At 32.6% G+C, this 27,500-nt stretch overlaps 1 protein-coding gene and 1 long non-coding RNA gene across 2 annotated transcripts in view; both read right to left on the bottom strand.

The window, feature by feature from the left end:
* LOC118766495 overlaps positions 1–22,936 on the bottom strand; it is a 24,298-nt gene extending 1,362 nt beyond the window's left edge. The window contains exons 1-2 of the long non-coding RNA XR_005002431.1: positions 22,923–22,936; positions 9,876–9,879 (exon numbers count right to left, since the gene is read on the bottom strand). This is a non-coding gene — a long non-coding RNA (uncharacterized LOC118766495). The remainder of the gene's footprint in view (positions 1–9,875; positions 9,880–22,922) is intronic.
* The window catches only part of LOC115220505 (G-protein coupled receptor 183-like), a 217,301-nt gene continuing 191,951 nt past the window's right edge, over positions 2,151–27,500 (bottom strand). Inside the window, exons 2-3 of the mRNA XM_029790641.2 lie at positions 5,174–5,376; positions 2,151–3,402 (exon numbers count right to left, since the gene is read on the bottom strand). Of these exons, the coding sequence (XP_029646501.1) occupies positions 2,232–3,350 (1,119 nt within the window). The 5' untranslated portion in view covers positions 3,351–3,402; positions 5,174–5,376 and the 3' untranslated portion in view covers positions 2,151–2,231. The remainder of the gene's footprint in view (positions 3,403–5,173; positions 5,377–27,500) is intronic.

Consider the following 27,500-nt stretch of genomic DNA (forward strand, 5'->3'; position numbering starts at 1 on the left):
CGATCCTACGCTCTTCGACAGAAAGGAACACAGAAATAAACAGGGATATAAAATGAAATAAATAAAAGGGTTTGTTGCTAGCGATCTATCATGCATGAATTATATATATATATATATATATATATATATATATATATATATATATCATACATATATATATATAATAATAAATATTAGGGAATAATCCAAATTTACAGGGAAAAATCAGATTTAGGATTGAATTCAATTTTATAGTAAAATATAATATTATATTAAATTAGAGACAAAACAACTATTATGCAAATCAAACAAAGAAAGACTTAAGCCAATACATAAAATAATTTATATAAATTAAATTTAATTAAAATAACCACTACGATCGTTTCGTGTCAGCACTTCTATGAGACATTCTTCAGGTGGTTTCAAAACCTTCTTTGCAAGTTTTAAACTATGAACTTAGTTTAAAACTTGCAAAGAAGGTTTTGAAACCACCTGAAGAATGTCGCATAGAAGTGCTGACACGAAACGATCGTAGTGATTATTTTAATTAAATTTAATTTATATAAATTATTTTATGTATGGCTTAAGTCTTTCTTTGTTTGATTTGCATAATAGTGGTTTTGTCTCTAATTTAATATAATATATATATATATATATATATATATATATATATATATATATATATATATATATATATATATATATATCTATATATATCACCCACCCATTTTGAATTATATAGATAATACCAGACTAAATTCTGGTGCCTTTGACTTAAGTACCTTATTCATCTGCATCTATCTCTCTCTATATATATGTATGTGTATTTAAATACCCACACATATATACATATGTATAAATATACATGTGTATGTGTGAGTGTGTGTTTGCTCGTGTGTGTGGGTAAACAAATTTGACCTTCTCTTGCTGGGTCCTGACAAAGGACAGTCCCTATGGCATTGGAAGCGTAGGTAGACCCTCCTTGTCCGGTCGGATCGATAACGTTAATGTCCCTCTTGAATCCTTCTTTCGAAGTTAAAATCTCAAGAAAAGATTCAAGCAGAGAAGGGCACCAGAGCGATGACCTTCTTGGAAGGAAGTATGCGTAGTGTTTAGCGTGGGGCCACGTTGGGGGTTTAGACACAATAAAAATAATGAGAACAGGAAGGACAAATAGTGCAGAGATGGTACAAAACTTGCCACCTCCGGAGACTAAATGCTGTTATAAGAGCGATAAAAAGAAGGTAAAAGGAGACAAGATGATTGTGTGCCAGAAGCGTGCTGACTGACTGATGAGTCGGATAGCCTTTATCTTGATATGATCTACGATGTTTGTGTAAGCAGCTGCAACACTGTACAGTGTGTGACAGCAATAATGCATTTTCGACCACACCTGATCTTTGTAGAATGTTCACTAATTGTTGGGGCTAAAGTTATTCTGTGGTTGTGAAGAGAAAGACCAGTTGTTGGGGCGTTATTTTCTGTATTTTAAGGATATACTTTAGTGAGAACCAAAATTTGCAGGTTGGTGCTGCAGATGATTAAAATATGTCTGTTATGGCGATGTTTTCTGAGGTATGCACATACTCAACACAAATACAAACTCACACGCACACACATAAATACATAATACACATATATAGGTGCATGTATATATGTATACACACATATACATATATACATTTATATATAAATATATATATACACTTATTCATATACATACATATATATGTGTATATTATATATATATATGTATATATATGTGTATATATATATATAGATATATATATATATATATATATATTATATATATATATATATATATATATATATATATATATATATATATATATATTCCACTTGTAATTGTATCAGTCACTGATAGAAAGTGAGTTAATATATATTTAACTCCATAAATATTTTCAATATTAAAAAAAAGAATGCGTGATATTTTTTGTTAAATATTTTTTTATCAGTGTTGTGCGCAGTAGTTATTTCTGCTTTTTCTATTTTATTCTGAAAGAAAGATAGAATGGCTCTAAGACCACACAGATAAGCGACAAATAACATATTCAAAATTAATGGTTCACAAGTTAAAAAACACCGAAAAAAAAAACGAAATTCGCTCATTGCTCTCTCGTTTGAAACCAGTTCAGACGCCCAACATCCGCTCTTGTTTCATGAATTAATACTATGAATTTACTGAGCATAATTAATCTACATACATGTGTTTAAAACAATGTCTGGAAAATTTACACATAAGTTGTGCAGCTTTCGTTGTTGACTCTTCCATTGCCCGTCACAATGGTATATCGACCTTGGGAGGAATTATTCAATGCTTGGAATATTTTATTTGGGAAGAAAGTCATAAATGTTTTGCGAAATTGTGGACCGGTGAGGCAATATACAAAAAAATAGCAGGAATAATGCGAGAAACAGATGCCCTCAATACATCGACGGGTTATCATGAAAGTGAAAAAGCGATTCCATTGTGGATCTGCACGTATTTCATCATCTGTCATAAAACCGTTACCAATTTCGAAGTTTGTGGCTATAACGAAGACTAATGCAACCGGCAAGGTAGTGAAAATCAAATAGAAGGAAACCGAAAGTAAAGTGATGGTTGATGCAGCGTTATTACTTCCGGACGAGGTTTGGTGGGGAAGTTGTATTGCATTTGCTTTCGTAATCTTATGTATCTCGCAAATGACAAGGATATTGAAGATTAACACACAGATTGGAACACCACCAAATATTGACATTTCGCTCAACCAGTTCCAAACCTCTGTGAAACTGTCAGGTGTGACATTGGTGTCCCTGTAGGTGCACACCTTGTGTGTTTCATCATAATTCCAGATATAGATTTGTGCTGAAGCCAGCGAAGAGCTCAGAAATATTAATCCACAAACTACGTAGATTGCACGTTTCACTGTACAAAACCTCTCTTTGTGAAATGGCTTGCAGACGGCAATCCATCTTTCTACCGTAAAACCAAGAACAATTAACGGTGCCAGGTACTGCGGTATCATGTATATAAAATTGTACAGTTCGCAGATGCCAGCGTGAGCGATTGTAGATATACCCCAGGCTATTTGAAGTTCGTTGATGAAATGCAACCAAAGAAACATAAAGTCTGTTATCGATAATACTGCGAGGTATATAGCCGAAGAATTATTGCGCCGAATACGATGGTTTAGCCATATGAATGCTGAGATGGGATTTGTAAAAAGGCCAATGATGTGCCAAACTGCGTTGACATAGCGGTCTATATAGAGAGCCGATGGACAGAATTCTTTGAAAAGTCCCATTGGCCAGGAATGGCGTTCAAAGACGTTTGTAATGTTTTCTGGAAAAGTCTCATTGTCGTACATTGTAATTTGTTGCTGCTGCCGTTATTAAAATCTCTCAATTTTACTTGTTTACCTGTGAATATAATGATAAAGAAAAATAATCCGTTATGAAAAAGCAAAATTATTGTCAAATATATGATAATTCAGATATGATTTAATCATAAATTATGATAAATATTTAAATATGATAATATATAAACATAATAAACAAACATAATCACAAACAATCATATATAAGCATCTATAATCATATATTATCATATATTACCATACGTAATCGTATTTACTAATCTCAGGTACCATGCACAGTCGGGAGGATTATAATATTCCTTTCACTAAACACATAGTTGTCACGACGTTAATCTATTTGTTAATGGGATTATTATCATGTGGACGGAGATTATGCGATCTGTAAATAGTTTAAACTATTTACTCTGCGACGCAATTCTCTTTGTATAACTACATAATAACTGTCATCCCGAGTTTTCTTCAAAACGGTATTTAACAAAGTGTATTTATGTCACAGCAAGTTGTTTCTCGTATATTTATAAATTCTACGAAGGGACTACTAATGTAAAGAAATACACTTCATAGATTTCCAATGCAGTTTTCAAGTCACAAATAAGGGTAAAATGGCAACTAGATGAATGAGCTTTTCAGGATATAAACAGTACAGTCGTATGGTAGAAATATTTACTGGAGACAAATTTGTTGATCCCTATAAATCACACAGAATTATCCGGTTATCATTTAATAATACTTTTTGCTTCCGGTGGTCTCTATCTTCCAATTTACCTATTTTCAATGATGTACTACAACATTTAATGATAATGAAGCAGCGGTCAATTAATCTATATTCCCGAAGGTTGCTGTAATGAAAGAAATTGATCCACTACTCTCTCATTCTCGTCTTCTATTTCTCTAAATCAATAAATGCCTGAACTAATAGTATCCGCGCATTCCTTTCTATCATCTCTGACACTTTTCCGTATCGTAGTTGACTTCGTTTTTCATCTCTAACTATTAACATCGAACGGTTTAAATCAAATAAAACATTTCCAACTACCTACTTAAAGTACCACTGATATCGGTGAATCTAGTAATTGACAAAAATTCTTTGCAATAATAGAAAAAAAAACATTGCTTTCATGGTGAGTCCCATAATCCTATTGAGTATTATTTAGAAATTTCTTCAACGATTCAGTTCAGTAAGGACTAGTGATTTGACGTAGAATTTTGGTAAAATAACTCCCAAAACAAAAAAATAACTACGTGTCAAACCAGACTCTTTTTAGTAAATATTCATCATGGTTAAGTGAACTGAGATGCATTGGATTAGGGGTTTCAGTGTTATTGTGAAACTCATTATGAAGATGAACAATGTATCGAAATTATGAAACCTTTGAACTGCGAATCCAATATTCTTCATAGAGCACGCTCTATGATTTTGTGGTGCTTCTATATAAGTAATTATCTCGAAAGTTACTTATCTTCAAGGATGTAATTCAACATTTAAAGATAATGAAGCAATGATCAATTAATCGATATTACTGCAGGTGGTAAGGAGAGAAATTGATCCATATTTCGTGATTTTAGAATGGTAAATGCGCCTATTGACACTCGAGTATGTTTCTCATAAATACACTACGCTCAAAGAAGGAGAAAATATAAGTGCCTAGCACTTAATTATGTTTGTGAAAAATAAAGCTTTCAAACATGCAAAAATACGATCGAGACTAACAGCCCGTTAATTGCTAGTCTCATTCGTACGACTAATTCTACACCGAGAAAGGAACACTGCAATTAGCATAAAAAGTTTTAATAGATAAATAAGAGGAGCATACCATATTAGAAGAGACTCATACTTCCACGTCACCGGAAAGATTCCATCGATTCATAGATTTGTGTAAATGTAGAAAACTGTTAAAACTGCCGTTAGCTGAAGCAGGGCAACGAAACTCAATGTTCTGGATTATGTGCACTGTAGTTAGTATTCACTGATTGCCGTTGACTGCTGTTGGCCTCCGTAATAGATCTGCACCAAATTCTGGTAAAAAAAAACAATACACAAGAGATATAGATATTTCGGTCTATGAATATATTATAGATATAACTGAAAGCTAGATGTAGAATGTACATAGAAAAGGGAATAAATAAACCTTCATCATCATCATCATCATCATCATCATCATCATCATCACCACCACCACCGTCACCACCACCTCCACCACCACCACCTCCACCACAACCACCACCACCACCACCACCACCACCACCACCACCAACACCAACACCACCACCATCACCACCACCACCATCATCATCATCATCATCATCATCATCATCATCATCATCATCATCATCATCATCGTCGTCGTCGTCGTCGTTATCTGTTTCCAGGATGGCCACACTCCAATATCTGAAATTAATATTCATATTTGTAAATGAGGTTTAGAAGGGCCATGATCTTCGCTGTTCCTGAGTCGCATGGGTATTCTATGTTATTCCGCTTCGTGGCGAAATAGTCAGAGGCGGATGAAGGAGGTGAAAGATCAGATATAAGGAAAGGATGAAGAGATAAATGGCGAGGTGGATGGGGGTGGATGGGGTGCGTGGTTGTATAGTCCAGAGTAGCGAAAGAAAAGATAGAGAGATAGTGTCTGTGAATCAGCGATGTAGGAAGTTGGTCAGGGAATCCCGCTCATTCAGTTGTCTGATTTCTTAGTTTTACATTATTTGTGAAAGGGTTTCGGTGATCTTTACTTCTTGCTGATGAGTTTCAAAATTATTAGGCCAATGTTTGCAGAGAAATGTGAGCAGAGATATAGAATTATGAACGATATGCATTTAAGAATAGAAATAAAATAATAAATAAACATATCACATAACACTTGAAATAGGAGGAAATTTCAGCAAGGGCGAGATGGGTGCTGATTTAGAGGAATAATCAAAGATATGTAGATCGCATGTGTTCTAATAGTGAGTATATACATACATACACATATGTATATATATATATATAATATATATATATATATATATATATATATATATATATATAAAATTCAGGGTGAATACTTGATAATTGTAAGCACCTGTATATGCCATTTAGTGGTGTAGGTGATAGAGTATATTTATCAAAATAGAACATGATGCAAAGGATTTAGCGGTACATATGTTTCTGACTTTTATTAGACGGTTTATATCAATGCATAATTGATGTAATTTGTATGTCAATAGCCTTCTTCAGCCGCGCACAATTACTACTCCAAGAACATGTATTACATTAGTTTTGGAAAAAGACGAATTACGTTGGGGATGCATATCCTCATAGTCGTGTACAACAGATCGAAGCACCAAAACAAAATCGAAGCGTCCATCCCGTTTTTCACTTGATGTAGAATATATATATATATATATATATATATATACACATATATATGTATGTATATGTACGTATGCATATATATATATATATAATATATATATATATATGTATATGTCTATGTCTATGTAAAATACAATAAAAGGGGAGAAAAGAAATAAGATATTTGATGTTTAACTGTTGTCTGTGTAAATAGAAACATATATACAACCTTCGACAGAGTAACGGTTATATATACAACAGATACACATATCAGTACATAAACATATGTTTACTTGTACATATACATATATACACACGCAGACACGGGTACACACTTACGTAAATACTTACATACATACATGCGTATATGCATGCATACAGATGTACACATAGGTATACGTACATGCATACATGCACACACACACACACATGCAGACATACATACATACATACATACATACATACATACATACATACATACATACATACATACGTACATACATACATAAACGCATATATATCATGAACTAAGATCCAGCACGAATATTTGTCAGTGAACAAGCAGGTCGCGGTTTCAAAAGGACGAAAATATTTTGGCACAAATTAAATTTAAATGTTGAAGTGAAACTAACGGTTTTGTGTGTTCTTAAATGGGGTATAAACATCTTGCACTCTGCAATTGTTTATATATATATATATATATATATATATATATAAAAATTTCTGTGAATGTGTATATAAAAATATATCAGTTGATTAAAATTAAAACATGGTCTGGTTTTTATTATGGTATTTTAACATCAAAAAGATATTTTGTAATGTTTATAAAGTTCAATTAGTGCTTTCATACGTTCGTAGTAAACATTGGAAGCGAAATTGCCCAGTGGTTAGGGCAGCGGACTCGCGGTCATAGGATCGCGGTTTCGATTCCCAGACCGGGCGTTGTGAGTGTTTATTGAGCGAAAACACCTAAAGCTCCACGAGGCTCCGGCAGGGATGGTGGTGATCCCTGCTGTACTCTTTCACCACAACTTACTCTTACTTCCTGTTTCTGTTGTACCTGTATTTCAAAGGGCCGGCCTTGTCACTCTCTGTGTCACGCTGAATATCCTCGAGAACTACGTTAAGGGTGCACGTGTCTGTGGAGTGCTCAGCCACTTACACGTTAATTTCACGAGCAGGCTGTTCCGTTGATTCGGATCAACCGGAACCCTCGTCGTCGTAACCGACGGAGTGCTTCCACCAGTAAACATTAGATTTCAAAATGTATTTGACTGACAGTCGAGTTTTTGACAACTGTAGTACGTCTTAGAACGCTCCAACAGGATGAGAATTTGGAATACGGTTTTGACTAATCCGCATGCACCTTAAACGATTATTACTAGGAACTTATGAAAACGCTAACTGAACTTTATGAACATTGCAAAATATTTTTTTAATGCTAACATACCATAATAAAAAGCGTGAAAGCCAGATCATATTTTAACTTTAATCAACTGATATATATTCCTCCCATAATGTCCTTATTTGGGCGGTTTCTGCCTCACTGACTTCTTTTGCGACTTCTTTTAGCCAATATAGCCAATCTCTTCTTCCAACATAGTAGTTTTGTGAAACGAATAGAAGTGTGATCAACATCTTCTCCTCATATATCAGGAAATTACATCTACATTATTATGGATACATTCATCTTCTCTGAGAATAAAATCTCTCCTCATATCTCTGGAAATTACACCTGCATTATTATGGATGGATTTACCTTTTCTGTGAAGCTAACAAACTTTTTTTAAAAGCCTTTTATAAAACTGTGCATCATTAGAGAACATTTGAAGTCTGCTCACCATCTAACTTTGCTTTTCATAGAACTTTCTTCGATACTTCATGAGTGTAGCCTCAGCCCCTAGGATGTTTGGAAAACTCATATGTGTTTTGGCTGATGAGTACGGGACACTTGTATTTGCTGCAATATTTGCAGCTTTTAATAAATCTGTTCTTCGTATGAAACAATTGTACTGAACAACTAATCCATTCTTGTTGCTTTTTTCTTGTATATATATATATATATATATATATATATATATATATATATATATATATATATATATATGTGTGTGTGTGTGTATATATATGTGTGTGTATATATATATATATATGTAAAGAGGTATATAAGTGGAGAAATAGATAAGGACGGAAAGAAGAGGCAAGCAGGTATTTAGTGACTGGTCATAATATGCATATTTGCATGTGGGGACAGGCGTGTAGAAATACGTATAAATACATACATATATAGACACACGAACGGACGCAAATAGACACGCCTGCAGATATAAACGTATTATTTTCTTGGTTATGTGCAATTTGCATAATGTTTGATCTGGATTTCAGCGCAGCTGTACGTGTATTCTTCAGAGGATAAAATGTAATAGAGAGAGATGTTAAGTTGGAAAGGGCTGTTTAGGATAAGATCATATTCTGCCTTTGTTGCCAATCTCTGATGAGGAAAGAGGGATGAGAATCTATTTGGTTAATATAGGAGGATATTTCCTTTCTACAGGTGCAACCACAAACACTCGCAAACATTCATGCCCACGCACATACACACATATTCACATTGTAAGTAGGGATTTATCCAAATCTCTCTCTTTCTATGTATGTATGTATCTATCCATCTGTCTATCTTATATATCTATGTGTATATTATCTATCTATCTATCTATCTATCTATCTATCTATCTATCTATCTATCTATCTATCTATCTATCTATCTATCTATCTATCTATCTATCTAGAAATATATAATTTCCCATCGACATACATGTGTGTATATATATATATATATATATATATATATATATATATATATATACGGATATATACGGATACATATATACACACACAAACACACACACGCATATATATATACAAGTATATATATGCACACACATACGTATTCAAATACAAATACCTACATGCATCTTTGTACATTCACACACACACCTACACATATACATGCATATATATAATTTTATGTATATGTATATGTATATATTGATATATATATATATAATATATATATATATATATATATATATATATGCATATATATGGATATATATATATGGATATATATATATATGTATAACATGTATGAGTATATCTCTTTACTCATGCAACCACACGTATCTCAAGTAGGGTATATGCATAAAAAGGTTAGCTGTATGTACACATAACAATGTACACTCGCGTGCGTCCTCATAATCAGAAGTAAAATCAAAAGCAGTCGTAACAAGTTTAAGTCCAGCAAGACATTACTACACATATTTCTGCATTAATGCATACCAACAACTGTACATACATATACATGAAATTATATTGACATATTTTCGTAAGTCTACTACACAGGATATGTAGAGTGACATGTCTACGCATGTCACAACAGAATAGAAATATGGCTATGGATATTAATGTTGGCAGAAAATAGCTGTTAGATTTTTAAGTAAACATTTCTATTTTATCTTGCAAGAATTACTTCCTTCTCTGATCTCAGCAGATTATTTTGTGCGAGTGCGCATGCGAATATATGTGTGCGTATATATATATATATATTTAAATAATGAGGGAGATAAATTAATATTAATTTTAATATCAATTTAAAACCAGTAGTCTAGCATGAGAAATCAGAGAAATTCTAATATATGTGTATATTGGCAGGGCAAGACTGCTAGGTAGTCGGCCGTATGCTAGAAATAGATCATCAACGATCAAACTACAAAGAAAGTCCCCTAGAGAAAAAATTCGGCGAACACCAGAACCCACTAGCATACGGCCGACTACCTAGCAGTCTTGCCCTGCCAATATACATATATATATATATATATGTGTGTGTGTGTGTGGTGTATATACATATATATACTAGGCTTATATATGATATATATACGTATGTATATATATATATATATAATATATATATATATATATATATATTATATACATATATAGTATAAATTGGACATGGGCGATAATTGTATACTTTCTTGTCTTGAGGTTCACAGCCAAACGGCTGGATAGATTCACATGAAAAATAGCAAAGATGAGGAGATGGGTGCATAGATTGGAATGCAGTTTGTAGTTTTTTTTCTAGCCCCAATACTTACCGAGAAAATTGATTACAACTTTTTCTAATGTAAATCTTTCCCATAAATCAACTTTCGCAAAACTTTTCTACCATGACCTCATATTTTCTATGTATGTGTGTGTACCTTAAAAGAAGTGATTAGACAGAAGTTCAACAGAAGAGCTCTCAAAAACAAACTATGTACAAATTCTTTCTTTACAACACCTGAATCTGTTTTCTGACAAGGGGGTTGGGGTCAGGAAATTTTCATACAGCTGGAGGCTCCAATCAAAACAGGGGACGCAAAATGACAAGTTTGAAAAAAGCTGTTATAGATTATGCCTAAGTGAAAACCATCAGAGCCATATCATCCAAACAGATCGGGTGAAACCGGACTTAGCTGCTAGTTTATATATATATATATATATATAATAATAAATATTAGGGAATAATAAATATTAGGGAAAGACTTAATCAATACATAAAATTTTAATAAAAAGTCAAAAAAACCGCCACTACAATTGTTTCTTGTCCTGATCGACAATCTTCAGTGGACTTCCAATTTTCAAGTCAGTTTCAGGACAAGAAACAATTGTAGTGGCGGTTTTTTTGACTTTTTATTAAAATTTTATGTATTGATTAAGTCTTTCCTTGTTTGTTTTGCAAAATAGTGGTTTTGTCTCTAATAATATTATATATATATATATATATATATATATATATATATATATATATATTATATATATATATATATATGTATATATATATATATAGGATCTATTCCATCTCAATTACAGATTTTTTAATTAACATTTTTTAACGAAACAGTTTAAAACTTCGAATAATGGTTGAATTTCTGACGTAGAAAACGGTTTACTCTGAACGTTTTACACAAATTTTCATGTTTTAGAAGTTATTTCGTTTTAAAGTTGTCGCATTTGGATGATTTCAACCAATCAACGACGTGTATTCGGTTGAAGAAAGCTATTCTGCTGTTTGCGATAGTAATCGAAGTGAAACAACTTCCGGGTTATCTCTACTAAATGTCACCGCACTGTTCCATTCGTATATATATATATATATATATAGATATATATATATATATATATATATATATATATATATATATATACTATATATATATATATGTATATTTGTTTGTGCAATTACACGCGCTCATATTTGCACACACGCACGTACACGCACCCGCGCACGTACACACGCACGCATACACACGCTACATGTTATGAATGCATTTCCCTTTAAAAGTATACAATACGATGAAAGAATGTGAATATTTGTTAAGAGAAATATATGAATCGCCACCGAAGGATCGCGTTTCTGCTTTATCTTGCGGCTGGCACAGACTCTATTTCAGAGTCTCTTCTCTGCACAGAAATTATGCACTTAAAGTGAGCAACGATATTCCTCTGCGAATAATTTATTTCAAACATGTATACAAGCGCAGGAGTGGCTGTGTGGTAAGTAGCTTGCTAACCAACCACATGGTTCCGGGTTCAGTCCCACTGCGTGGCATCTTGGGCAAGTGTCTTCTGCTATAGCCCCGGGCCGACCTTGTGAGTGGATTTGGTAGACGGAAACTGAAAGAAGCCTGTCGTATATATGTATATATATATAAGTGTGTGTGTATATATTTGTGTGTCTGTGTTTGTCCCCCTAGCATTGCTTGACAACCGATGCTGGTGTGTTTACGTCCCCGTCACTTAGCGGTTCGGCAACAGAGACCGATAGAATAAGTACTGGGCTTACAAAGAATAAGTCCCGGAGTCGATTTACTCGACTAAAGGCGGTGCTTCAGCATGGCCGCAGTCAAAGGACTGAAACAAGTAAAAGAGTAAAAGAGTAAGGAAAAGGAAGCAAAAATATCAGCCTACCCTATATGTGAAAAAAATGATGGATTAGAAACAAATAAAGAATTAAAACTATTATAAGAGTAAAGATAAACATAAGAAATACCAAATGAGTAAACGTAAAGAAACACTCCCTTGTTTAGAAACCTAATCAGTTTATGAATAATATATAATTACTTCATTCGAATATTCACGATAGAGAAAAGATACTTAGGGAAGTACAAAAGAAGAAATATAGAAAAGGCTTTCATTTGAGAAAGGTATACTCTCTCTCTTTTACTCTTTTACTTCTTTCAGTCATTTGGCTGCGGCCATGCTGGAGCACCGCCTTTAGTCGAGCAAATCGACCCCAGGACTTATTCTTTGTAAGCACAGTACTTATTCTATCGGTCTCTTTTGCCGAACCGCTAGGTGACGGGGACGTAAACACACCAGCATCGGTTGTCAAGCAATGCTAGGGGGATGAACACAGCACACAAATATATACACACACACTTATATATACATATATACGACGGGCTTCTTTCAGTTTCCGTCTACCAAATCCACTCACAAGGCATTGGTCGGCCCGGGGCTATAGCAGAAGACACTTGCCCAAGATGCCACGCAGTGGGACTGAACCCGGAACCATGTGGTTGGTTAGCAAGCTACTTACCACACAGATGAAAAAATCTGGAAATAGAGGTAAAAGATCTGGAAAGAGAGGTAAAATGTCTGGAAATGGATGTCTAAAAACAGAAACAATTCGTATCATATTAGGCGCATCAAAATTCCTATCGTCGTAGGCGCATTAAAAAAATATTCAGACAAATACTTACCCGAGGCACACAGGGCTGCGCTCGGTAGCGCGGTGAAAACACCTGATAAAAATGGGACTATTGAATAATAATGATAATAATAATAATAATAATAATAATAATAATAGTAATAATAATAGTAATAGTTATTGTTATTATTATTGAGTGAGAGAGAAGCACATGCCATCAAAGTGAGACTTGGGTACAAATATACGAAACAAAAAATACTCATCATGACTACTCGTCTGATAAGCATACACCAGTCACCTATCGTCAGTCACTAAGGGAACTGCTCAACTGGTCAAATCCGTAAATTTGTGGTTTATCTTTTATACCAAAAGAAAACATGTACTTGATAACACTTCCAATTAGTTAGGATCAGAACCATGAGAACCACTGACTGGTACTGCATCAGGAAATTGTTATTATTATTATTATTATTATTATTATTATTATTATTATTATTATTATTATTGTTGTTGTTGTCGTTTTTGTTGTTATTATTAACATTATTATTACCATTTTTATTATTATCATTATAATTTCTATAATAAACACAACGCTAGAACATTGGGAGATAGGTACATTTAACTATATTTATACCAACATTTAATACTCACAATGGCGTCTATTGACATGATTGTACGCTGTTAGGCTGTTCTGATAAAAAAATGATTTAAAATAACAAATTGCATTTAAAAGATGTTGACTGATAACTGTAGATTATTTGTGGAATGTATCGATCATGTGCTCATATAATCAATATATTACAAATGATGTTATTCCTCGGCGATTTGATACCATATGTAAACAAAATGTCAGGACATAATTCACATCAAAACTAGATGGAATTCATTCATTTCCTACAAGTTTGACTAACGATATAAACAAAGCCTGTTACTATCCAGGTTAAGTATGATAACAATTAGGTCGATATTTGAATCCGACGTGTGAAAGAGAAAGAGTACCTGGTATTTTCAACATCACCAGAATTAAACAAACTGGTATACGTCAAAATGGACAATAACCTTAATGATGGGCCAAACGTCTTAAATATCGCGACTGTAAAAGTAAAATTATCAATGGAGCCTGTGTTTGTTATATCATGCATGTTTTAACACCGACACACTGATCTTAAAACCAAACAAACTGTATGTTTGTAACACAGAGATATAAACATGACGTTAGAAAACAACACACTAAATTCAAAGAGACAAATTATGGAAATCAATAAACTAGAAATAAAAGGGAAATAAAGAGAGAAAGTATGGAAAATCGAATTAGAAATCTTAACTGAAAATATATACAACGATTTCCGATTTAGGCTCACGGTCAAGAATTGTGAATGGGTGGGGTTTATCGGTTTCTTCAACTCTAGCACTTGCCTGATATTTTATCGACCTCGAAGGGGTGAAAGGCATAGATGACCTCGGCGAAATTTGAACTCGGAATGTCACTGTAACGTTTCTACTTGAGCTTTCTTCCATTATATATATATATATATATATATATATATATATGTATATATATATATATATATATATATATATATATATATATATATATATGTATATATATATATATATATATATAATATATATATATATATATATATATGTATATATATATATATATATATATATATATATATATATATTATATATATATATATATATATAAGGGTATTACCAGAAACGAATACGGAATAAATGACAAAAGATAAAAAAAGAAAAGACCCACCGAGAAAATAATTCTCTGAGACAAACTTAACACGTGCAAACAAACATGGTACAAGACAAAAAAAAAGCGAATCCTTGGATCATGTATAGAATATATTCACAAACATACGATAAATCAAAGCAGCATACAAAAAAAAATAATAACCACGGGGATGTGAAAAGGAGTGAAGAACAAGGAATTCAAAGTATTTGGAATCATGAATACGATAATCTAAAGAGGAAGCCATTGCAGAAAAAAAATTCCTATGAGATCAACGAAAATATATCCGAAGGATCAACCTCAACGTTGAAATAACAATACAAAAGCAAGCATGGTTATGGCAGATATATTGGGAAAAAAGCAATTCATAAATGCATTTATAAATACGTGCATGCACGCATATATACTCATATACGTACATACATACGCACACACACCTACACACTCACATACCATTAGGTTAATCGAAATAATACATGCAGTAACCACTGTTGTTACAAGGGAAATAGCTACTTACCAATGATTACCAAGGGGAAATAATATTGAAATATCGAAACCCAAATAAATATAGAAAATTAACAAACAAAAAACAAAAAACGAAAATAAGAGAAAGAAGTTTCTCAATCCTTAATGAAATAAGAAAGGAAAAAAAAAACGTGACTGCAAACAAAAAAATAAACAAAACATGGGAACTTAATGCTAAAAATGATGACAACATGACAAACAAAAGTGGAAAAATATGAAGTATTCGAATGCAAAGAACGCTTTAAACTTAATATACTCAGTTAATCGGATTAAATCCGTCCGTATGAAAGAGAAAATGATTCTCTGATTTAATCCCGAGTGATTTTATCCAGAAGTAGGCAAAAAAAAAATAGGACTAATGGTGAAAGAATTATAAATATCCTTGGGAGAATGAACAGTGAAGGAACCAACATAAAGAACACAAAATCTAAACGGTGGTGGGAAACTATAGCAGTAAAATGAATCTGTAAATAAAATTTACAAATAACGTAAGGTACTAGTCTATCATAAAACTGTAAACCCCAATATCGGCTTAAAATATTTCGTGGCGTCACATAAGATATTTTTAATAAGAAACAGTGGTAGTCGCAGGCAACCTTGACTGGATCATTGATGGACAGACCATTTTATTCAATCAATACTAAAGAAACAGCAAGCACCAGAACATTAAATAATCCGTAATAAAGATATGTTGTGGCATTATTAGTAATAAGGCTGCAAAAGAGATAAAAGTTCATATAGGGGTACAAATCAATTACTGATTTTTACATCTATATGAGTTATCTACTTTTACATCAAAAGAGCCATAAACGAAGCGTGTAGCAGGATAAAAATATTTACAGTTATTAACATATATGTCCATTTTAAATCAGGGTTCAAAGGATGTGGTAGATCCCACAACTATCTCCTGTAAAAAGAAACCTGGAATTTTATGATGCGAACAACAAACAATTACCAACACTATTACAAAGTAGATATCTTTACTAGAGAAATTGCTATAATTCTTCGATATTAAACGAAAACACCAAGAAAATATTGAAGTGAAGGAAATTAAGGGCAATAATCTAATGGATATTAGATAGACAATACACAGATTTTCACGATAAAGGAATATTATAGATACATTAGATTAATTTTTAAAACGTATCAAAGTGTAAAATATAAAGTAATAGGCATTGATACTCTAGCTGTTCTGATAAAAAGTTGTAGTCGTAATATTCTTAGTCACTAGATAAAGTAGCAACAATAAAATTACAGCAAGAAGATTAACGACAGTATTTAGAATGGAAAGACTATATTACCGAAAGATACAGAGACATAATTCATTTACTAATCTATAAAACAATGATGAAATATCTGTTACTAACGGAAAAATGTTGTAGGTATTCATACAACTTGTTACAAAATAGCTGTAAAAAAGATATAACACGAGTACAAATGCGAACAGCAGCAAAATACGATAATGTAAAAAAAAGAAGTAGAAAAGTTCTTCTTGTTAACTACTACAAGGGAGTTAACATATATAAAACAGAATTTTATATGAAAGGTTTTTTTTTTAAAAAAAAAAGATATAAGAATGGGGAATTGGTAAAGAAATATAAACCAAATTGACGTTACATTCCGTGATGCTAAACAAAATGGTAATAGATACACAAAAATTGTAACCTTGCCACAGGCTTGAGCGAGCATTTATTGTGATAGAAATCGGAAGCTCCTTCTCCAGAAACTATGAAACGTACTTAATGAAACAGTATCTCAAGAAATTGCAGTGTGTAATAAACCTACGACCACTTTGGTTTCGTTTGCCCAATTTTGGCCAAAAAATGCAGGATCAGCAGGAATGATGGCGTGAATTCTTTGATACTTTAGCCGTTCGAACAGAAATATGAAAGGAGACAATATAACCGTAAACCATAAAAATGACACAGAAGAAAAGACGAACCATAATCTGCAGCAGGCAATCTAGCGATATATATTGAGGTCTAACGATATATACTGAGGTCAAAAACCAGAAAACCAGAATAGGAAGATCCTCTTTATCGAGGTATAGGACTCTTTTGTCACAATGAGAAATTAATTAAGAGAATTTATCCAGATATAAAGATCTACAAATAGAGATGAGAAAAAATGTGGAAGCTGATAACAGAAACAATCAAATCCTTCAGAAGGGATTAAGGATATATAAATAAATGCATAATCAAAACCTTGGGAAATTGATAGAAAATTTTTTTTATGAGTCACTTCACATACACGACATAGAGTACAGTTAATAACAATAGGGAACACAAAACCCAGATAAAGACCTGCACGTATTCATCCATGTCTGATATACCTGCCCTTGAGAATGGCGTGGAAGTAGCTCACAATAAAACAAGGACAACTGAAAAGCTTTGTCTTAGAATTAGAAACCGTTAAACCAGAAATTGCGCAGGAAATCTTTTAAACAATTTCAAATATAAAGAAATCAAAATATCTGCCGATCTTACTATTTCCCGTAAAAGTGTTTCTTTACATTCTTTTTTAAGAACTCTAACGAGGATTGCTTCGTTGTATTTTTTTTCAACAGATTTATTCTGATTCTTTTTATTTTACATATTACACCTGCCTTTTCTTTCAATTCGTCTCTATCACTAATATTCTTTAAAAAAATAATAGAGTCTTAGGAATGGTAAAGAAAATTTTTTTATCTACCATTCCTCTTTTTTTTCTTAATTCTGAAAAAGACGTGTACAAAAAATTGTTGAATGATATTGGTCTCACACATTGTGTTTTTTGAAAACTGTTTTCTGATTTAACGCTTCACAAATTTTGTTTTTTATTAAAAGTTCTTAAAAAAGATTAAGAATACATGATTAAACAAAAAATACTGAATTTGGGAGAAAAAAAGAAAAGAAAAAGAAAATACGTTTCTCTTAGGAAAGTTGCGAAACTGTTTTGAAAATTTGGTGGAATTTTCTTCTTTATATGTTGTTTTTCTTCTTTATATAACATTTTCCGAATGGATGGCGGAGATGAGATTTTGTTGAGGAATGTAAATATTCTCTTGACATTATGATCATCATCAACATCACCACCTCTATCCTCCTCCTCCTCCGCCTCCCCACTCCCCTCCTCCTCCTCCTCCTCCTCATAATCATCATCATCATCATTCCAATTCGATGTAGCAGAAGCACAATTAGTAGCCTCATTATTGTGGACAAAATAGAGAAATAAATTGAAACGAATCGACTTAATTAATTTATACGAATTTCATGAAAAATTCACTCAATTGTTCATCAAAACTTAAATCACGTGCCCGAGAGATAAAGTTGGTAGGTTGATGATTAATAGGCGAAGACGTTCGTGTCTATACAGAGGTCGAAAACGATAGGTGATATTTGTTGTTCAGTGCAATAGTTTCTGTGTACTTAATTCGGCTTCGTACTGATATTTTCTCCACCTTAAACTCATCTAAATTGTTGTATATCAACGAGTGGAAGGATTAGCTTCGATTGCCTGCGATTAGCTTCGAAATATTGTAGTTACTGAAATCGATTTATTGAAGAAATTAGTTACGGATATCAGTGCATTACGAATTAATTCTTTGCATGAGACGTAATCAAATATGTGGATAAACTTGGATTTCATGGTTTGAAATGCATGTCTTCACAACTATATCTTTCCGGTGTTTACCACTTAATCTCTCCTCTTAACTGATTTCAGATAAGAAGTACGCTTTCCAGTTGCTCAAAGACATGGAACTTTACCGTTATTGCCTGGAGCAACATTAGAGTATTACTCACCAGGCACAGTGTTGATTGATTCATATTTAACCACGAAAACCCAAACTGCTAAGTTTGTGTAATTTGAAAGCCTGGAAGCCTGGCAAAATTGTTGCAAGAGAAAAGCGAACGTCAGCAATAAACGAAAGAGTATGGCATGTTAACTCTTTACTCTCATTTTACTCTTTTACTCGTTTCAGTCATTTGACTGCGGCCATGCTGGAGCACCGCCTTTAGCCGAGCAAATCGACCCCCAAGACTTATTCTTTGTAAGCCTAGTACTTATTCTATCGGTTCTTTTGCCGAACCGCTAAGAACGGGGACAGACACACCAGTATCGGTTGTCAAGCTATGTTGGGGGGGGGGCACAAACAGAGACGCGCAAACACACACACACACACACACACACACACATATATATATATACATATATACGACGGGCTTCTTTTCAGTTTCCGTCTACCAAATCCAATGACGAGTCTTTGGTCGACCCGAGGCTATAGTAGAAGACACCTGCCCAAGATCCCACGTAGTGGGACTGAACCCGGAACCATGTGGTTGGTAAGCAAGCTATTTACCATACACCCACTCATGACACTTGTGTGAAAAACTTTAAGAACTATAGACATATTGGATCTTGATATCGCCAAAACTTTAGCGTAGATTAAAATTGTTCTCTCGACTCTACCCTTACTCAGAATCCCGACATATATAATGCATAATGATTTCAACAAAAATGTTCGACACGTCTCACAGTGTGCTGTATATGCAAATGGAAAACCTACTTTGAGAGAATCTGGGTGTTAAACGTTGTCCTGTAGACTCACTATGTTACCTTTTATCCCTTACTTGTTCCAGTTATTATACTGCGGTCGAGCTTGGCCACCGCCTTTAGTCAAATGAATCGACCCCAGTGCTTATGTTCTAAAGCCTGGTACTCATTCTATCGGTCGCTTTTACCGAATAGCCATGTTGCAGAGACGTATATACAGTAGCACTCGTTGTCAAACGGTGGTAGGAGACAAACACAGACACACACAGGCACACACACACTCACATACACACAAATATATACGACGGGTTTTTTCAGTTTCTGTCTACTAAATCCAGTCTCAAGTTTTTGGTCGGCCCGAGGCTACAGTAGTAGACATTTGACTAAGATGCCATAGAGTGGGGTTGAAACCTGAACCATGTGGTTGGGAAGACAACTTCTTACCACACACTCACATCTTCGCCGTTATTGAATATGAAATCTCCATGTTCGTTTGCCGATGTAGCATTCAACGGAATCGGAATTGGCCAACTATAAAGTGAGATTTTTCAAATTCTAATTTTTAGAACGTCTTTAATTTTTTGCCCGTCGTTTGTTTGCCGTAATTAAAAGACAAACACAATCCATTTAATTGGACTACTTTAATGAAGAGTGTTGATTTAAATTTATTGAATTTCTCTAACTTCTCGATAAGATAAATTGTTCACATCAGAAATTTACTGCATTTATCATGAGATTGTTTTATATGCATGCCTCCTCAATCAATATATGCTTACTCGATTAATATAAAAGTCTAGACTGAAAGGAAACACGGAATAGAAGAAAAATACTATCTTATTGAAATTCTCAACTAATTAGATAAAGACAATCACAACGAAAGTGACTTTTCATATAATTAATAGAATGTTTCTCTCTTAAGTCTACTTATATCCCGTATTTCATCACAGCTGTGGTTTGTTGCGACTTTATACAAGAGACAGAAACTATTATATAAAATTAAATGTTTACAAAATACCGCGGCGTCGATATACTATAGAGTTAACTGGGTGTAGTTATCAATGGAAGCCATAGCACTGTTGGCTATCAAATATAATCGACACTCGAATATATCTAGTGGTAAGCAATTATAACTAGAAATTGTCCATCATTAGAGACTGCCAAATTGCTGTTTCGAATATCGTCTATCACATTTAACAAAGTATTATCTAAATTCACTAAAGACTATCACATATAATTAACGACTGTTTATAGCTAAAGACAAATTTCTTTTAGTAGATTGATGATATCTCAGACCGTTAAGTATTTCACTAGATGTCTCTTTTAACACAGGAAGCAATATGAAGATCCACAGAAAGATAATGAGGTATGCATATATTCGATAGCGAAAGTGAAAATGGAATAATGAAATAAATCATATCGAACAAGAGCATCGGAATGAAATCCCGCCCATGTGATTTGCTGACCTTAGGGGAGGGTGATAAAATGGTATGATTTTAAGTATTCATTAAGGGTTATTTGATGGGAATTGACTTAGTGGTTAGGTTGCTGCACTTACGACATTGTGCTTTTGAGCAAAAAACTTCATCTCACGTTGTGCTGCGATCATTTCAACACATGACGCGCGGCGCACCGAGCACCGGTTCGAGCAACGTCGATTTGATGGACAGAGTAAGCTAATGTACAACACGAACATTCAGCAAAAGCTAAACGCTCATACGTCGTCTTTGACAGGAGAGTCCATCATAGGGTATTTATCTCGAGTTTAGAATATGTATGCTGTAAATATGAATACATACATATACACACTAAAACAGAAATGTACCTTTTAACAAGCGGGTAACAATCAACGTCTTCTATACAAGTTGTTTATAACCCAATCCTTATACACTATTAGTCATAGCTTTGCCTGCTTCGAGGTCTACCTTTACTAGATAGAATTCTTTAGCGTTCTATCGAAGTTTATAAAATCTCATGAGGTCAACGATAATAATAATAATAATAATAATAATATAATAATAATAATATATATATATATATATCTATATATATATATATATATATATTATATATATATATATATATATATATATATATATACATATATATACTACATACATATATATGTATATACACATACCAACAAACACAATCACACTTACACAGACACTGCATACTCTTAAATGTGTGTATCCGTGCGTGTACGTGTATATACATGGTTGTATATATATATATATATTAATAAATTGTATACATATGTACATATGCATATTCATATCTATATATGTGTGTGTATGTAGACATACGCAAATGGACGTATCATACCTAAACCATCACATATGCTGCTCTCATATAGAGGAGAGTGCTTGTATATATACCACGCATTTAGAAGTACAGTATGTTTACATGTATACACACAATTCTACTATTGCAGTAATCATATATTGATACAGACATTCATATAAGTATGAGTATGGTTTTAACAACAGCTCTATACTCATACGGAAAAACATAGTCAAATATACTAATCTTCTTATATTTATATATGTGTGTATACTCCGTGCATGTATATATCCATAAATGTATATATATATACACTTAGTTCAGCCACAAAAAACATATACACACACCTTCGTGTATGAACACATAAATATATTGACAGATGTATACCGCCATATATATATGTACATAAAAACACACACATACACATACACATACACACACGCTCAGACACGCAATCTTATGTATAAACAAGAGGATGAGTAAGTATTTGTATTTTCGAAAATACTTGTTTTTCAAAGCAAAAACGTATAACTGAAAATAGAAATAAATCACGTGTGTATATATGGTTCTATTATATATATAAAGTGAAGGAGAAAAAAGGAGTAGATTGTTCAGCAAATACTATAACAGAGAAAAAAATTATTGAGTATTCACCTTTATGAAAATATTGATTATGCGCATATATCTGTATACATTTATATGTATATGTATGTATATACGCACACACATATTTACATACGTACATACACACATACGCGCGCGCGCACACACACACAAACGCACACAGATATATACATACATAAATACATACATACATACATACATACATACATATATATATATATATATATATATATATATATATATTATATATATATATATATATTATATATATATATAATTTTGAATAATGAGGGTGATAAATTGAATATCAATTTCTAAGACATGAAAATAACGCCAATGTAATCGGTAGAACTATACACACATATAATTTTATAAGGACACCTAGTGTATAGTTCTACAAATTATATTGAATGGGAACGATCGTACTGAAGAGTCCATAGACGATGATTACTTAAGTAAAATCGTTGATGACGAAACCGGTCTGCGATTAATTCTGTATTTTGTATATTTTCATCTGTCTTACCCACTTATGTTCTGGTATTTGCTGAATTTCTCTAGAGAACATTCTTTTCTTTGTAGTTAGATCGTAGGTGATCTTCTTCTAGCATATTGCATGTCCACATAGTGGCCATCCCTATTATACGTATTCTGCACACATTTTTTTCTCTCCTTGTTTCTCTCCGTGTTTCTTTTCTGTGTATCTTTCTGTTGAAGAGCGTAGGCTCGAAACGTAAAAGACTTGTTTTATTTATATTCCTGAGCGCCATACTAATACAATTGTTTGTTTGTATTCCACCTGCCTTCGTCTTTTGTTTATTTTCATAAAGCTTCCCGTTTGATATATATATATATATATAATATATATATATATATATATATATATATATATATATATATATATATATATATTATATATATATATATATATATATATATATATATACGTATATGCATGTTACACTTATTTGTAAGTTCTATAAATTTGTTTCCATGATCTTTTTTATCATTCCTAATGCACCTATTACCATATGCCGAGTTCGAGTTCTCTGCACCCGATGAGCGGAGAATATCTATTTCCAAGTCTTATATTTAGATAATGTCTCTATCTCAAAAGGATCGATGTTATCATATAACCTCTCCTTTACAATCACTGATTTTGTATCTAAATTAGAGACATTATTTCCTGTTGACTACGTTTATTTCAATAAATTGCCATATCTTTCCTTAGAAAGCAATAACTTATTTAATGTCCTAATTTTTTAATTAATTATACGAAAGAACAGGTTAATGTGCTTTAATTTAATTTAATTTTATTTTGTTAACCAACTTGAAGAATATAAAACAAAAACTATATTCAACGTCATGTTTGATTGTCATCGTCAGATGTTTCTGTTCTGGAAAAGGCAAGAAATAATAAATGATGAAATATATAATACATTAAAATATGCATTGAAATATAAGCAAATAAAATTTTGTCATTAATTTTATGTGATAATTTAATTCGCTTCGATTAATGAGACGTAGCTTTAATTAGGTTATTCTTATCTCTTGCAAATATAATTTGTTAGAACCAATCGGGAAGCCAATTTAAACATATATGGTAACAAAGGAACAATGTCGGTGTATTTACTGAAATAATATACGTACATATACCATTGATACCTTGGAGATTGTGACTAGTTGAACGTAAATTGATGTTAATACTAATACAAAGGTGTTGATTAGATTGAGAACAAATTGATGTATATTTGCAGTGTGTAAATATTTACTGAAAGACACACAGCTGGCGTTTCCAGATGTGTCTCAAATTATACATTTTAATAGATGTTCACAAACCGTAAACATTTTCTGAGATCAACTTGCTATACCAATAGACATTAATTAGTAACGATTAAGAACAACTTGTATGAAATATTTTCAGAGTAGTCAATGGCGTGAATAAATACGACAATGAGAAATAAATGTCTAGGTGTTTCTGAAATTCTGCAAATTTTCGGGCCACGCATTTCAATCAAATAATTTGCCACTCAAATCACACCGAAAACGAACGGAATCTAAACTAGCGTAACTATAACCTCTTTAAACAAACGTCCTTCAACCATACCCAAAAGAAAATATTAGCAAATATCACTATCGTTTAAATTTGTACGTGAGAATTCGGTTAGGCTTTGGCACAATGCCAGCAATTTCGTGATCAACTGGTACTTATTTTATCGACCTCGGAAAGATGAAAGGCAAAGTCGACCTCGGTGGGATGTGAACTCAGACCGTAAAGACGGCCGAAACGATGTGCTAACGATTTTGCCAGCTCATCGATTTAAACATGAATCTACTAATAAAAAATAAATTTACCGAATAGGTTGCTTAATGAAGTATAATAAATAAAAAATAAATAAAACAAATAAATCATATAAAATATAGACTAATATAATATGACATAAAGTTCCAAATTATAGCATATGGCGTAGTGGTTAAGGGCGCAGGCTACTAACACCAAGATTCCGAGTTCGATTCCAGGCAGTGACCTGAATAATAATAATAATAATAATAACAACAACAACATCGAAAAATACCTTAGGAATGAGAACCCAGGTTCGAAATTTCCCCAAGATACCAGATGAAGGCTGGAGGGTATATCAGCCGAAACGTTGTGTTTACAACAAACAAAATGAAGACAAATATCCGTCAATTGTAAATAATATAAATAAGGTATTTAACAAATTACTAACATAAATATAACGACCAAAGTGCAAAGGAACTGAACAAGTTTCCATCTAACCATGCGGTATTAAATGCATACAATTTGGGAACATTTCAAACTAAACGTATAAGTATTGAATAAACAGAATTACAGAATATTTAAGCTAATATTTTTACCTAAAATGTATAATATTTAAAGACAAAAGAAGACAAAAAAGTGGTTGAAAGAAGCAAATAGTATCGAAATTATTCCTAAACTCCATATGCTGCAAAGAAGTAAACGAAATCACACGTTTATCTCTTAATCTCTACGCTTTTAGAAAAAGAAATTACGAAAAATCATTTGGCGGAAGTCCATATCAATTTTCTAACGGAAATGACGTTGTGTATAATAATATATGACTACTAATTTACTCCTAAACTTCAAAATAGTTACTTAAACTTCACATGTCATTAAAACTCCTTAGGAATCTGATCAATTGCAAGATGGAGATCATTGCATATTTTCTCAAAATTTTATCATATTATCCTGATCAAAAGTTAAAACATTTAACTAACGTAACAGGTATCAATAGTTTTTAATTTTATCACAAAACATGTCAAACAACTCTATCATATCTAATAACATGGCTGGAAAACACGTTATAGGCTATCCTAAGAGGGATCCCATTTTGAATGCAGGGTAATGATACAATGATTAAAATCAAAATTAAAATCAAAGACAGCGCACAGAGTGAAAAGTTAAAGCATATTCCATTAGCTTAATGCTTAAAAGGATACACACACACACACACACACATTATTGTTGTGTCTTGAAATATAAATATATGTAACTGTACGTATATATGTGTGTGTCTATATATATATAAATACATACATATTTTTATGTGCACACACACAGACACAAGCACACACACATATATATAAGTACAAATACATACGTACATATAATATGTGTGTGTATATATATATATATATATATATACATATATTATGCATCTATGATTGGGTGTGCATTTGTTTACTCATTTGTTTACTTAAATTTTTCACTGAGAGTAAATAAAATAATTCTTTCATAAGTAGTCTAATAATGTTGCAAAGGTTAGACCGATGAATTTTAGAAATGAATTTAGATAAGAAAAATTGGAGATTAACTTTAATAAAAGGTTAAACAAATAACCTATGCTTAACTTTAAAATAATTTTAAAACGAAATTATGTACTACGGAAATTGTATTTATTTCATTTGGTTTCAAATCGAAGTTTATTCTCGAACAAGTCAGACAATGGCTTTATTCTATAATTCCCACTCTAAAGTAAGTACTACTTAAAATTCCTTAGCATTAGTTGGTTCAGAATTGTCCTTAATTATTTACACTTGTATTTGCATATTCTGTTGTATGTGTAAATTTTTAGTGTTGATGCACAGATCTGCTGTTTTGACGGGTTTGAGCGTGTTGCGTGTTTATGAAATTCCGTGTATGAATGCACTCTCAAGATTTACACTCATACCTACGGATAATCAATATTTTATGAAACGCAGAACGACTTGTGTGTTTCTTTGAGTGTACCAATGAATGTCTCTGTGTGTTTGTATCGACGACATTTATGTAGAAGTCCAGAAAGTGAAGAATCGGTATTT

Source organism: Octopus sinensis, linkage group LG16 (assembly GCF_006345805.1).
Source record: "Octopus sinensis linkage group LG16, ASM634580v1, whole genome shotgun sequence".
NCBI lineage: Eukaryota > Metazoa > Mollusca > Cephalopoda > Octopoda > Octopodidae > Octopus > Octopus sinensis.